Source organism: Anabrus simplex, chromosome 10 (genome assembly GCF_040414725.1).
Source record: "Anabrus simplex isolate iqAnaSimp1 chromosome 10, ASM4041472v1, whole genome shotgun sequence".
NCBI lineage: Eukaryota > Metazoa > Arthropoda > Insecta > Orthoptera > Tettigoniidae > Anabrus > Anabrus simplex.
Window position 1 is genome coordinate 25,246,338 of NC_090274.1, and position 14,308 is coordinate 25,260,645.

Consider the following 14,308-nt stretch of genomic DNA (forward strand, 5'->3'; position numbering starts at 1 on the left):
TTTAAATTCAAATTCATGGTTTTCATCATAAACTGTGTACTGATAAGACATTTCATGAGCCAAACATTGATGGCTTATTATTTAACATGATAATATTAATATCAAAGCAGAAATTGCCCATATTTGTCAAGATTCTCGCCGTTACCTAACCTCATTCTCTTGTTCAACGAGTTCGATAAATCGTATGGAGTATAAAGGATTTGTGTATTATTAAATGCCATTTGCAACAGTTCAGCGACACCAAACCGGGAATTAAATATATAAAGAGGGAGATTATACTCAGCTCGCAAAAGAAGGCGCCAAAGAAAGAATTATAGCCACCCAGGATTTGTCGTACCCTGGGCTACAGAATTCCCCTTACTCCCCTACACAGTAATCATGACCCGAACACGGGAACTGGCTTAAGTCCAAATGCAGTCACGGGACATAACGGATGAAGAAGACTAGATAAGTACAGAAAACATTCCATCCGTCCGTCCATCACATAGGTATTTAAAAACTGAATTTTAGGCACCTTCCCCTAAACTACATTTCAGCCAGCGAGTATAAAATTATTTATAACATATATTGTAGTGCCTTATTCGCCGACTTTACATACCGATTTTCATTCAATTCTCTTCAGCCATTTTTTCGTGATGCCCGTACAATAGGCTACATACAGACATGATGGAAAATTAGAAAGTGCGTTTCCTTGTTACTGTCGACACGAATGATCCAGAAATACCATTCTTTTTTAATTCTGAGCAATGTAGAGACAAAACTCTTATGTGATCTGAGTAAGGAAGTGCCACGCAGATTTCAAGATCCAATATTGTAATGTGTTAATAAAACAGTCTCTTTGCAATTCATTACCATGAAAATTATTCCAGTATTTTAAATATTTGACAGTTAGCACAAGTCAGCCCATAAATACCTCAGTGTGGCCGGAACACGTTCTGGAAGTGGGAATGTCAGCTCACGGAACTTGGTTGGGTTGTAAGAAGTTCTGGTAGCCCCATCTTCATCCAAATCTAAAGTTATCTGCACCAACCACACGGCAGTAGCGACGTGGAGCTCAACCATCTTCTGGAGCATTGAAGGTTCCAACAGAGCAGCCCGCAGACTTAAGTATCTAAGATTAGAACAGTACCATGAGATTACCATTATAACACAGGACATGTGTTCACTAAGTTTTTCATTAAAAAAAAATATCAGTCCTAGTCAAATAGTTTACCTCATTAACCAAACAAAGCCCAAAGAATATATATATATTTTACTATTTGCTTTATGTCGCCCCGACAGAGATAGGTCTTATGGTGACAATGGGATAGGAAAGGGCTAGGAGTGGAAAGGAAGCGGCCATGGCCTTAACCGAGGTACAGCCCCAGGATTTTCCTGGTGTGAAAATGGGAAACCACGGAAAACATCTTCAGGGCTGCCAACAGTGGGGTTCGAACCCACTATTTCCGGGATGCAAGATCACAGCTGCGCACCCCTAACTGCACGGCCACTCGGCTGGGCCCGAAGAATCACACTGCTCCAATTTTTTTAATAATTTCAAGTTCTCGGGGATAGCAAATGATTTCTTTCCTTAAACTGGGGAATCCCTCCATATAGGGTTGTCATCAAGAAGGGCATTTGCCTGTAAGACTGGGCCGATTCCACATCGGTTGTTGCTGATCCCACAAAACTGGAAAAAAGGCCATTAAGATGATATTTTTTACCATGGAAAAGTCATATTAAATTGGGATCAAAGGTATGGTATTGGTGGAAACCTTCAAGTATCTGGGATGTGAACCAATGCAGAATGAAAGAGTAAATAATGAGATTCTGTTTGTTTGTTTGTTTGTTTGTTTGTTTTACATCACACTGACACAGACAGGTGTTATAGCATCAATGGTATAGAGGTAGGAATGGGCAGGAAGCGAACATGGCCTTAATTAAGATACATCCCCAGCAATTGCCTGATATCAATCTGGAACACCATGCAAAACCATTTTTAGGGCTGCCAATGGTGAGGTTCAAACCCACTATCTCCCGAATGCCAGATGACAGATACCGAAATTAGCAAATGGATTGATTCTGGAGGGAGTTTCTCGTACAACATACAAAACTTATTAAGGATAAAGAGAAGCCAATGAAAGCAAAAGAAACTATGTCCAGTATTACATACCCAAAACAACATATCGAGCAGAAACGTAGCTGATGACAAAAAGAGATGGGACTCGAATGCAGATGTCAGACAGGAAATTCTTGAGAGAAGTACGGTGCAGAAAACAAGAAGAGAGAAAGCAAGGAATGAGAAAATGCCAAAAGAAATTTAAGTGGAAAAGTTAAGTGATAAAATAGAGAAGAGATAGGTTGGGTTAGGTTTTTCATTTTTCTGTGATAAATACTGCGGGTGTTTTTTGACATTATCCCAGCAGTTTGGCCCAAAAATCAGCCAACAAAAACAGTAGTGATGCCAGTCAGCGGGCAAGCTATACAGGTTAACTGGCCGGCGAGAAAGTAGAAAACTTTAACCATTTTTAATATCTTGGTAGTATTGTAACTAGTGACGCAAAGTCCTCTGCTGAAATCACTAACAGCGCCCAAAAAGGAACACAATTTTATCACCAAGTTAGGTCTCTTTTATAGGAAATACCTTTAAGTGCAAAGGGAACCCTTTATTAAGTGTATTTCGTGCCAATAACTACATATGCACTAGAAACTGTACAACAGAGATAGTAGCAGGCTGCAGAAATGAAGGTCCTGAGGTCAATGCTACAGAAACCAAGAAGAGATAAGATCCAGAATGAAGAGGTCTGTCATAAGACACAAGTAAAGCAGCCACTAAGCAAAAATGTAAGAACATCAAGACTCAAATGGTATGGCCACATAAAAAGGATGCATCAACTGAGAAAGCAAGAAAATGGCTAGAAAAGGAACTGGAAGGCAAAAGACCTAGAGGCAGACCAGGGAAATGGTGGATCAGTGAAGTAAAGCAGGACCTGGAAGGAAAAGGAGTGGAATGGCGCCAAGCTGAGAAGGAAGAAATGTACCTGGATAGACAAAAATGGAGAGCTCTCTTGTAACGCACCCGGGCGACTGGAGACGGTTAAAGGATGACTATGATGATAATGATCCCTTACTGTGATCTGACATTTCTTTAATTTTGATAAACTTTCTGCAGTGTTGCGCATACAATGTTGGATCACAGCAACATGTATTGAATCTTCATAGCACATACTATTTTACTTCCCTGGCAGGAAATAAATAAACAAGGCGTCTTCTTACAAGCCATGAAGGTCCAGGGAGGAGTGGCAACAACAACAGACCTAGGACCACGTAAACAGATGCTGTGTAGGATATGAAGAAAGCTGGATAGAGAGAGAGGAAGATAAAGGTTTATAAAAGTGGGAAAGAATAGGAACATTGGATGGAAACAGAATGTAAAAGGTAGCCCAATATATTAATTGATTTGACACTTTTTTCTTTCCATTACAGTACTTATATTCATTATCCCACTGGGTTCCTTTTCTTGTAGGATATGAAGAAAGCTGGATAAAAGGAGGAAGATAAAGGTTTATAAAAGTGGAAAAGAATAGGAACATTGGATGGAAACAGAATGTAAAAGGTAGCCCAATATATTAATTTATTTGACACTTGTTTCTTTCCATCACAGTACTTATATTCATTATCCCACTGGGTTCCTTTTCTTGTAGGATATGAAGAAAGCTGGATAAAAGGAGGAAGATAAAGGTTTATAAAAGTGGAAAAGAATAGGAACATTGGATGGAAACAGAATGTAAAAGGTAGCCCAATATATTAATTTATTTGACACTTGTTTCTTTCCATCACAGTACTTATATTCATTATCCCACTGGGTTCCTTTTCTTCTTCTACAGCGAGTTTCTCCCATCGGTTAGCCGACAGGCACGCCCAGCTTATATGCCGCCTGTAGAGTCATCACATCACTCCTCGTTCTGCACCACAGCAACAAGGACACCACTTTTCTCACTTTATCCGTGCATAACATGAGAATTAAGAAAATAAGCTTATACCTTATGACAGTAGATGTTGGAAATGTTCTACTGCATCCATACATTTCAGGCATCGTCTTAAGAAACTCCAATTCACACGTATAAGTTTGTCTCCCGTAATTGAGCCTATTTCTCTCCAAATATATTCAATTTTCAAATTTTGGTAGCCTGCCATGCTGAGCTCTCCAGAACCCCGGTTTCTTGTCCAAGTCATCATATTACTTTACAAGATATTAGAATCACTCCGTATTGACGGTTTTCACTTTACAATGGCGAAAAATGAAAGTATCCTCCAAATCAATACATCATATATTCCGTCATTAGACGGAGTAAACAAGATCAGACATGTTTCGGCTCGTTTGAGCCATCTTCAGTGAAAAAAATTAGGGGGGTTGGAATAATTTACATAATATGAGTTGAAAAAATGCTTTAAAAAAAAAATGAAAGCGCAAATGAAAAAACAAACAAAAGAGAGCCTATACGGAAACAAAATTAGCACAAATATACAATATACAATATACACCTGTTTCACTGAATTTTGTCACAATAAGTTGTTTTATGCTCTGCATATTGATGTAAATATTGTATATTTGTGCTAATTTTGTTTCCGTATAGGCTCTCTTTTGTTTGTTTTTTCATTTGCGCTTTCATTATGTTTTTTAGCATTTTTTCAACTCATATTATGTAAATTATTCCAACCCCCCTAATTTTTTTTCATTGAAGATGGCTCAAACGAGCCGAAACATGTCTGATCTTGTTTACTCCGTCTAATGACGGAATATATGATGTATTGATTTGGAGGATACTTTCATTTTTTGCCATTGTAAAGCAAGTCATCATAGGTATTTGGTACATGTATGTTCTAATCTTTCTGCGATTTCATTTACTTTTTTCTTTGTTAAGTACAAGTTTTTTTAACACTTTGCTTCTTACCGAGTAAAGAACCGGTTCCTCTCCATTTGTTTACGAATTTCCGCACAGTCTATCTGTGGAGGGCGTACACCTGGAAATTGTGTTACAAATTGCCTAACGACTTCCCTGCAAGACTTTATTTTCACGTAATTGTCGTACATAAATACCCGTTCCTCTGGTCCGGCTCCATGGCTAAATGGTTAGCGTGCTGGCCTTTGGTCACAGGGGTTCCAGGTTCGAATCCCGGCAGGGTCGGGAATTTTAACCATAATTATTTAATTTCTCTGGCATGGGGGCTGGGAGTATGTGTAGTCTCCATCATAATTTCATCCTCATCACGACACGCAGGTCGCCTATGGCGTCAGATTGAAAGACCTGCACCTGGCGAGCCGAACTCGTCCCCGGACACTCCCGGCACTATAAGCCATACGACATTTCCACTTCCATTACCCGTTCCTCTACTGACGTGTACAAATGTGGAGGCATTATGAGAATTATACCCAAAAATAACACTTTACAACTCGAGAACAGTTGGAGCGACAGATCACCACTTGATATACGTTCTAAGCACGGACCTGAACTGCGAAGTGCGAGCATTCCCGTGCTGTAGCTGCGCTGTGTAACGGGAAGTGATGAGTCAACGGGAGACAGATAAGCTGTGCGTGCCTGCCGACCAACTGATCCGAGAGACTCGTACGTTAAGGCAAAACTTCAGGAGAAATCCTAAGCAAAAATTACAAAAGTTAGGATGTTGAATCCCGGTCTAGAAAGCCAAGAATAACGGCCGAGAGGATTCGTCGTGCTGACCACACGACACCTCGTAATCTGCAGGCCTTCGGGCTGAGCAGCGGTCGCTTGGTAGGCCAAGGCCCTTCAAGGGCTGTAGTGCCATGGGGTTTTTTTTTTTTTTTTTTTTTAGGATGTTGAATCTTGAATCTTATCGATCTTACCTTAGGTGAGGCGGATGAGTTCACTATGGCTGCTGTACAACTGCAAACCCATCCTAAGAAGTATTTTTACATTTATAGCAAAATATCATAAATTGATTGACATTTTTTTCTTCTTTTTTTTTTTTTTTGCTAGGGGCTTTACGTCGCACCGACACAGATAGGTCTTATGGCGACGATGGGATAGGAAAGGCCTAGGAGTTGGAAGGAAGCGGCCGTGGCCTTAATTAAGGTACAGCCCCAGCATTTGCCTGGTGTGAAAATGGGAAACCACGGAAAACCATCTTCAGGGCTGCCAATAGTGGGATTCGAACCTACTATCTCCCGGATGCAAGCTCACAGCCGCGCGCCTCTACGCGCACGGCCAACTCGCCCGGTGATTGACATTTAATAAAATGGGAAGCTGAAGGAACACCGCTATTTGGCTAATACATTCAATATGGTGTCACTCCCATAATTCAATACAAAAACGGATGCACTGACGGTGATAAATGAATACACACACCTAAACATAGCTTAACCCCTCACTGTGCTCAGCTAATACTGTATGCTGTAAAAATACCAATGGAGGAAAATCATCTTCACCTCCCAAACTGTGTTTACATCAATGAAACAGTTGATGGTATTGCCTGGCGACCCCAGTACGCCACTAAGAACAGCAGAGCACTGTCCTCAGTTCCCTTGCAATTATCCTATACTTCCCACATCAAGACTGAAGACGTCCCGCTCAGTAAGTGTTGATTTTTTCTGTTTTTTACGTTGCACCGACACAGATAGGACTTTCAGCAATGATCGGATAGGAAAGGGGTAGGAGCAGCAAGGACGCGGCCATCGCCTCAATTAAGGCCTGGCATTTGCTTGGTGTGAAAAGGGAAACCACGGAAAACCATCTTCAGGGCTGCCGACAGCAGGGTTCGAAATCACTATCTTTTGAATGCAAGCCAACAGCTATGTGACCCAAACTGCGCAGCCACTAGTGTCAAAGCCCGCCCTTCAGATCAAAATCAATCCATTAACATTGACCAGCATTTAGGGCAATCGCCCAGGTGGCAGATTTCCTATCTGTTGTTTGCCAAACTTTTTCTTAAATGATTTCAAAGAATTTGGAAATTTATTGAACATATCCCTTGGTAAATTATTCCAACCCGCAACTCCCCTACCTATAAACAAATATTTGCCACAATTTGTTCTCTTTAATTCTGACTTTATCTTCATATTGTAATATTTTCTACTTTTAAAAACACAACTCAAACTTATTTATCTACTTACCAAACGTTCCACACCATCTCTTCATTAATATACCACTTAGTCGTACAGTTCGTCTCCTTCCCCCCCCCAAGTCTTCCCAGCCCAAACTTCGCAACATTTTCATAACACTACTCTTGTCGGAAATCACCCAGAACAAATTGAGCTGCTTTTCTTTGGATTTTTTCCAGTTTTCGAATCAAGTAATCGTGGTGAAGGTTCCATAGACTGGAACCATACTCTAGTTGGGGTCTTTCCTGAGACCTATATACCCTCTCCTTTAAATCCTTACTACAACCGCCTAAATACCCTCAATCATGTGTAGTGATCTGTACCCTTTATTTACAATCCCATGTATGTGCTTCCTGATGAAAGTGCGAAGCAGAAACAAGGTTGTAACGGGCTGAGAAGAACTGTGTTTGATGAGATATCTCATCTATTTGAAGATGTAGTGATAGTCCTTGTAATTTTGTGTTTTCATGTTTGTTGCAGTCTCCTGGTAGTATTGCTCCCTCCCTCGACACTGACCTGCTACTGTGTGTTCCTACTCTTGTTCGTATCTTTCTACATATCACTTGAAAGACCTACAAATTTATTTAGCGAGTGGCTCTCAGTGCTGGGAGTGTCCGAGGGCATGTTTGGTTTGCCTGGCGCAGGTCTATTTGACACCTATAGGCGACCTAGGTGTTTAGGTGTGAGATGATAACGATAATGACGTAGGCAGAGGGAGACAATCCAGTGTCGGCACATAAGCAAACTACTGTCGAATAACACCAATGGTTCTACTCAAGGCGTAACATCCACCATCCAACAGATGAATCACCATCAACAGCGTTATATGCCCTCACTCCATATGAACACCACCGAGAGGTTTGGAATCGAATCCCTGCTTTGGTAATGATTTGAAAGGTACAACCTTACTAATGGGGGGTGCAGCCAAAAAATCAGTGAATTTCACACCTTCCATAGTTAACATGTAGGTCGATTCATAAGTCATGGCAACTACTTTTTTTCTCGCGAACAGGAGACAACACGGAAAATCTAAGATATGCATTTGGAAATGTACGGTATGTACTTGCGTATGATGCCACTAGATGGTGTATGTAAACAACAGTGTGGGTCTAAGCAGGCCCCCAAGTTCAGTGTGTGAGTGAGAGCATCACAAAATGGAAGTCAACAAGCAGGAGCAACGATCGTATATTAAAATAGCAGTTCTCAGCGGCAGAAATGCACGCCAACGCCATGCAGAGCTGCGGGAAGCATTAGGTGTGCATGCCATGCCCTATAGAACAGTATTACAAGTTGTCCATTTCATGACCGTATCGATGTTTAATCAAGAAGTAAGTATAAATAACCACCTAATCGATACTTTATTAATGCCTCAGGCAAAATTGAATAAAATTAAAACTTACAGGACATGTTTCAACCACTTAGTGGTCCTCTTCAGCTGTATAAATAAAGAACTGAAAAGAAAAACATTGTCAAGTGGTCGAAACATGTCCTGTAAGTTTTAATTTTATTCAATTTTGCCTGAGGCATTAATAAAGTATCGATTAGATGGTTATTTAAACTTACTTCTATAGAACAGTGGCGAGGTGGGTGGAGACATTCAAACCGGGTACAGTATCAACTGCCGATTTGCCTGGCCCAGGCCGTCCAGTGTCTACGGACAAAGATGTTTATTACAATTCCTTTTTGTTGTACAAATTGCGCCATGTAGTGCAAGCCAAACGTCCAGATCTTTTGGACAATGCCATAATCCTACACGATAACGCAACAGCTCATACAACAACCATCGTTCAGTGTCGCTTACAACGGTGGGGATGGGAGGTTTATCCATACTCGCCTTATTCGCCTGATCTGAGCCCATATGACTATGATCTAATCCCCAAAGTCAAGAAGCCATTATGTGGACAACGGTTTGTTAACAAAGAGAATATTGTAACAGAATTTCGGAGACAGGTGTCACACGTTAGCGACACACATGCAGTGAATGGTATTCAAGCGCCTGCCCCACCGCTGGCAACGCACAGTGGAAATCTTGGGTGATTATTTCGAACGTCTGTAACCAGTGGAAACCTGTCCTTTGTATGTAGTCTTGTGCATTCAAATACCACCGGACTGAGCCAGGATCGAACCTGCCAAGTTGGGGTCAGAAGGTCAGCGGCCCAAGCGTCCATAAAGCTCTGGAAATGGCATTCCAGAAGAGCCGCCCCTCAATAAAATGGAAAAAAGATAAGGAAGAAGTACACGACAGTAGGAGTTATGTTAATTTTATGTTACTCCTGCATTTATTTGTGAAATAATAATAATAATAATAATAATAATAATAATAATAATAATAATAATAATAATCGAATGAAGCCTCTGGAGATGCCTCGTGCAGATCTTTCAAGTAGACTCATTATATGCGACCTGCACGTTTTTGAGGATGGGGCCCTATCTATGATGAATTCTAATGCTGAAGATGGCACACACATACACAGTCTACGAGCATTCGGAATTGACCAATGAAGGTTAAAATCCCTGACCCAGGCAGGAATTGAACCCGGGAACCCTTGCACCACAGGCCAGCCATGGAGTGACTGGTGAAGTGTAAGAGAGGGGTAAACATTCCTAACATTGCCAGGTAAAATAAATTGCCTAACTTATCTCCTGTGTCACAAACGTACCCTTAAACAGTGCAAGTTACTTACCTTGTCATTTCCATCTCCATCCGTTCCACAATAGCTTGAGCCACTTCCGAATGAGCACCCGCTTGATTTTGAGCATCATTATACGCACGCTGTATACGTGCCAGATCTTGATTTAACCTCATAAGCCGTTCGTACACCACTCTAAACCCCAAGTCAAGAGAACGATGAGCTAAAAAGAAACATTCAGTCACAAATCCATAATTATTTGCCACAGGCCGAGTGCATCCTTCAGACACCGGGATGAGACACGTCTCTGAAGACAATTCTCTGATATGAACCCCTTTAGAAGAGGTATCAGGTTCAGATCCACTTGCAGTAGCAGCACAGTACGTTGGATCGATGCGTAACAGTTTTACGTCATTGGGATTAGCACTAAAGGGATGGCAAAGGTGAAGCAGTATAGCACTCAAGTTTATCATGAAACCATCAGACACACACGTAGTGGAACCAATGTGAAAAGCGTGGGCACTCCACAGTTTACCACGAGAAGTATTGGATTGCAAACAGCCAGCTAGCCAGTTCAAAGTTTGATTACGGACGTCGTTTGAACACTTTAACATGTTATGAAATATTCTATATAAATTTTCAGTTATAAACTCTGTTGCTGTCCATATACTTCCATCAACAACACTTGTCACTTGCTGTAGAGGCTTTTCAAAAAATTCATACATTCCATCTTGGGTCTTTGGTAAACATGACAAGGCTAAGATTGATCCCAACAGTGTATCAGCATATGCCTTACCTAACCTATGATCCCTTGGAGAACAGTATACTAAAAGCATTGATGCTAAATGACTATTTGCTGAAAATACATGAAGAAGGTTAAAGTACGAACGATTGAAAGTTAACAGATTGCTTCGAGCCATATCCCGATGGATCACATCTAATGTTGAACGGAATGCAGAACATAGTGCATTGATTGCTTCCTTTTCACCTTCCTCCTGCACGAAATCTTGACAGATACCACTAAAGAAAACACTTAAGTCAGAGAATGAAATACTAGTATCTGAAAACAATGCAAGAATTTGTGAATGAAGCTCTTGACTTTCAAATAACTCAGGCTGTCGCAAAGCAAGGGCTGCATTATGTGATACAAAGCCAATCATCTGTGATAATATGTCATTCTTATGATTATCTTTCTCCTTACATTTTAAACCAGTCAGCCTTTTATGACATTCATATAAATATGTAATAACTTCCGTCTGAGAAACATGTCTATCAATATTGATTTTTTTCTCACCACTTCTACTGATGATGTACTTATGTGGGTCTTCTAACAGCAATCTTTCAAATAAAGCCTGTTCAAGTGTCTCCAAATCTATCCAATCTTGTGGCTTAAGTGCGGTTGCTATTTCTTCAAGATAAAGTAAATGTGATGCTGGAACATTACTTCTGTTGACGGATTCTTTGTCTAGAGTTATATTAAACACTTGCTCCACGATGTGATTGATAAGCATATTTTCTTCAGTTTTGGCAGAGATGCTATCAGAATTTTCTTCTGGTTTTGTTGATGGAACACCACATTTATTTGCATTATCGGATTCGATTATAGATGTACGACTATCTTGGGTGACTGTTTGGGCATCGGTCACCGATGAAAAAAGTCCCAGAAAGGGATTAGTTTCTAGGTTATCAGACATTCTAACCTTATAAAATACAGTCTCCTCTTAAGTTATGTTGAATGACATTGGCAAACAATATGAAATATACACAAAATCATTAACGAGTGAAATGATCTTCATGTATATGTAATAAATATTATCGCAGAAAAACATTACTATTCAAAAACATTTTGCCTATATCATATACAACGAAGAACACTACACGGCGACACCAAATCAGCCTTTTACACGAAATCGATCCAGGAACTTAACGAAGCAACCAATCGATCAAAATAAAATTCGATATATCGATATTGTGCTTAAAAATCGCAATCCGTCGCACTTGGCACAAAAGTCTTGGCGCGAAGATGTCTACGTTATCTTCTATAAATAAAATCGTAACGACCATGTATCTGTACATTGACTATTTTGGAGGAATTTTCATTTCGTTATCTGTTTCAGGTGTAATAATGACCATCTGCACATCTTTAAGCTTCGGGGACTGTCAGAGTTCTTGTAACTTGAAAACTTCTTGGGTAGGTTTTAGGGCCGGTATTGTTTCTAAATCCATTAATTGACTGGGGCTGGGGGTTTATACGAAACGGAAACCGTGATTTTGCACTCCAACAAAATATACACAACCAAACTTAATGGAATTCTACCTACATTTATGGAAATTAATGTCTAAAACTTTCTCATGTGCATTGTTTCGGGACGATTAATATTACGTTCGAGTGGACTTTTTTTAAGCTTTTTGTCGATTTGTCTGTTTGTCCGTTTGTTGAGTTCTTGTGACTGGGAAACTAGGAAACTACTCTATATATTTCTGCCGAACTTTATATAACGGTACCGGTATACACGTCCTTGGGTAGGTATTATGGTCAATATTATTTCTAAATCCCGGGCTGGTTTGGGGGTTTATAGGAAGTCGAAACAGTGATTTTACCCTCCCAGAAAATATACGTGACCAAAATTAATGGAAAACTACTACCATTAATGGAAATCAAAACAGCTGAAGAAGAAAAAAGCATGCGGCTCTGACCAGATTTTCAACGAACACGTAACACTGAGCACAAATATACTAGCAGAAGACTGGACACACTTGCTTAATAACTGCCTACTAGAGTGCAATGTGCCAGACAAGTGGAGACGTTCATTACTAAAGGTGTTATACAAGGGAAAAGGAAACATAGGTGACCCTAATTCATATAGGGGCATTGCTTTGCAATGTGAAGGCTTTAAAATACTGACAAGACTATTGATGGAAAGACTATCATACTTAGTGGATAGGAGAATGCCTGAGGAAGAACTTGGTTTCCGGAAGGGTCGTTCAACCATCGATGGCATAAAATGCCTACAAAATGATATCAAGAGATCATTGAGACTGAAAGGTGGCAAATTACCAGTGGCGGCCGGTCAATACGTGCTACCGGGCTCCAGCACGTAGCTTGGAACTGTACGGAATTATTTATGTACAGTACAATTATCCTGGTGCCTTTTCTTTGTTTTGAGTACGGTTTTAAATATTGTTTGGTGAAAATCAGGACAAGATCTGTTGAACACCTAGCTCTCTTCTCCCGGGAAACTTAGTCCGTGCTCATCTGAAATGAGCTCTGGCCTGTAGCCTGAAGGAAGCAATACGCAGGCGCAGCCAAGCTTGCAACACACCCCGTAGCCGGTGGACTATACCATAAACCGGGCTCAACTTTCACTGATCCCGTCAATAGTTACTTTTTCTCCCGCAAGGGGGGTAGAACTGCACGATGTTTCCTGCTACCCTGATGTTGAACGTGGTAAGTGGTTAGCGATTCTGCCACTAGAGATTAGTATCGCCTGGGATTGAAAGCAACGTCAGTCTCGAAAGTAAAGCGTAAGTGGAGGCAATCTATCGCAATGATAATGTTGTTATTAAGGAAACCAACCAATGCTTATTAAAATATCCATCTTCCTTTTGGAATCAAAAATAAGGAATTCGTTGGTGAGTCAAAGAATCTTTGACTGGCCCTAAATGTTTTCCTGCATTACAATGTAATTTTGTTCTTGTTTGTTCTGAGTTATAAATTGTGAGAAAGGCTTTATTATTATTATTATTATTATTATTATTATTATTATTATTATTATTATTATTATTATTATTATTATTATTAACAGGTTTGAAGTATGTTGGTCATCATGGCAATATGCAGACTTAAAGAAAGCTTATTCAGTGGTTTTCCTGTAGCACGTAGGCTGATTTTTTCACGGGCCGCCACTGCAAATTACATGCCATATTTATTGACTACTGCAAGGTATTCGACCTGGTGAGCAGAAAGCTTATCATAGAGAAACTAGAATCCCTAACTGGACCTCAAAACTACATAGCAATGCTTATAAGGAGTATTCTTGAGAACAACATGGTCCACATCGACGACAACAGATCAATATCCAGTGCGTTAGAACAAACCAACGGTATATTGCAGGGTGACCCACTAAGTCCCCTATTGTTTAACATAGCTGTCCTGGATGTAGTACAAGTAGTTAGCATGAACAATCTCGCTATCTATATGTATGCAGACGACATGGTTCTAACTTCGGAATCGATTGAGCAGTTACAAGTAGTCTTCGACAAATTACTGAAATGGTCTAAAGAGAATGGGCTAAGAATGAATAAAGTGAACGATCATGATGACCTTCAGAAAGAGAGGAAGACTAGCTACAAACCAAGTACCGGTAATCAAATTAGAAGGCATAAATTTACAAATAGTGAACAGCTTCAAGTATCTGGGTCTGACATTCCAAATCCATGGTGATATCTTTACTATACTTGTGAAGTAGAAGGTAGCGTTCGCAGTGGCTTCAGTGAGTGAAATTAAGGATATTAGTAAACTTTCGCTCAAAACGGCTATAGACCTCTTTAAGCTGAAAGT

At 40.2% G+C, this 14,308-nt stretch overlaps 1 protein-coding gene across 1 annotated transcript in view; it reads right to left on the reverse strand.

Annotated features, from left to right (window-relative positions):
* Positions 1 to 11,616, reverse strand: part of Ube4A (Ubiquitination factor E4A) — a 38,619-nt gene extending 27,003 nt beyond the window's left edge. Inside the window, exons 1-2 of the mRNA XM_067154185.2 lie at positions 9,802 to 11,616; positions 914 to 1,111 (exon numbers count right to left, since the gene is read on the reverse strand). Coding sequence (XP_067010286.2) covers positions 914 to 1,111; positions 9,802 to 11,441 — 1,838 coding nt within the window. The 5' untranslated portion in view covers positions 11,442 to 11,616. The remainder of the gene's footprint in view (positions 1 to 913; positions 1,112 to 9,801) is intronic.
* Positions 11,617 to 14,308: the final 2,692 nt, after the last annotated feature.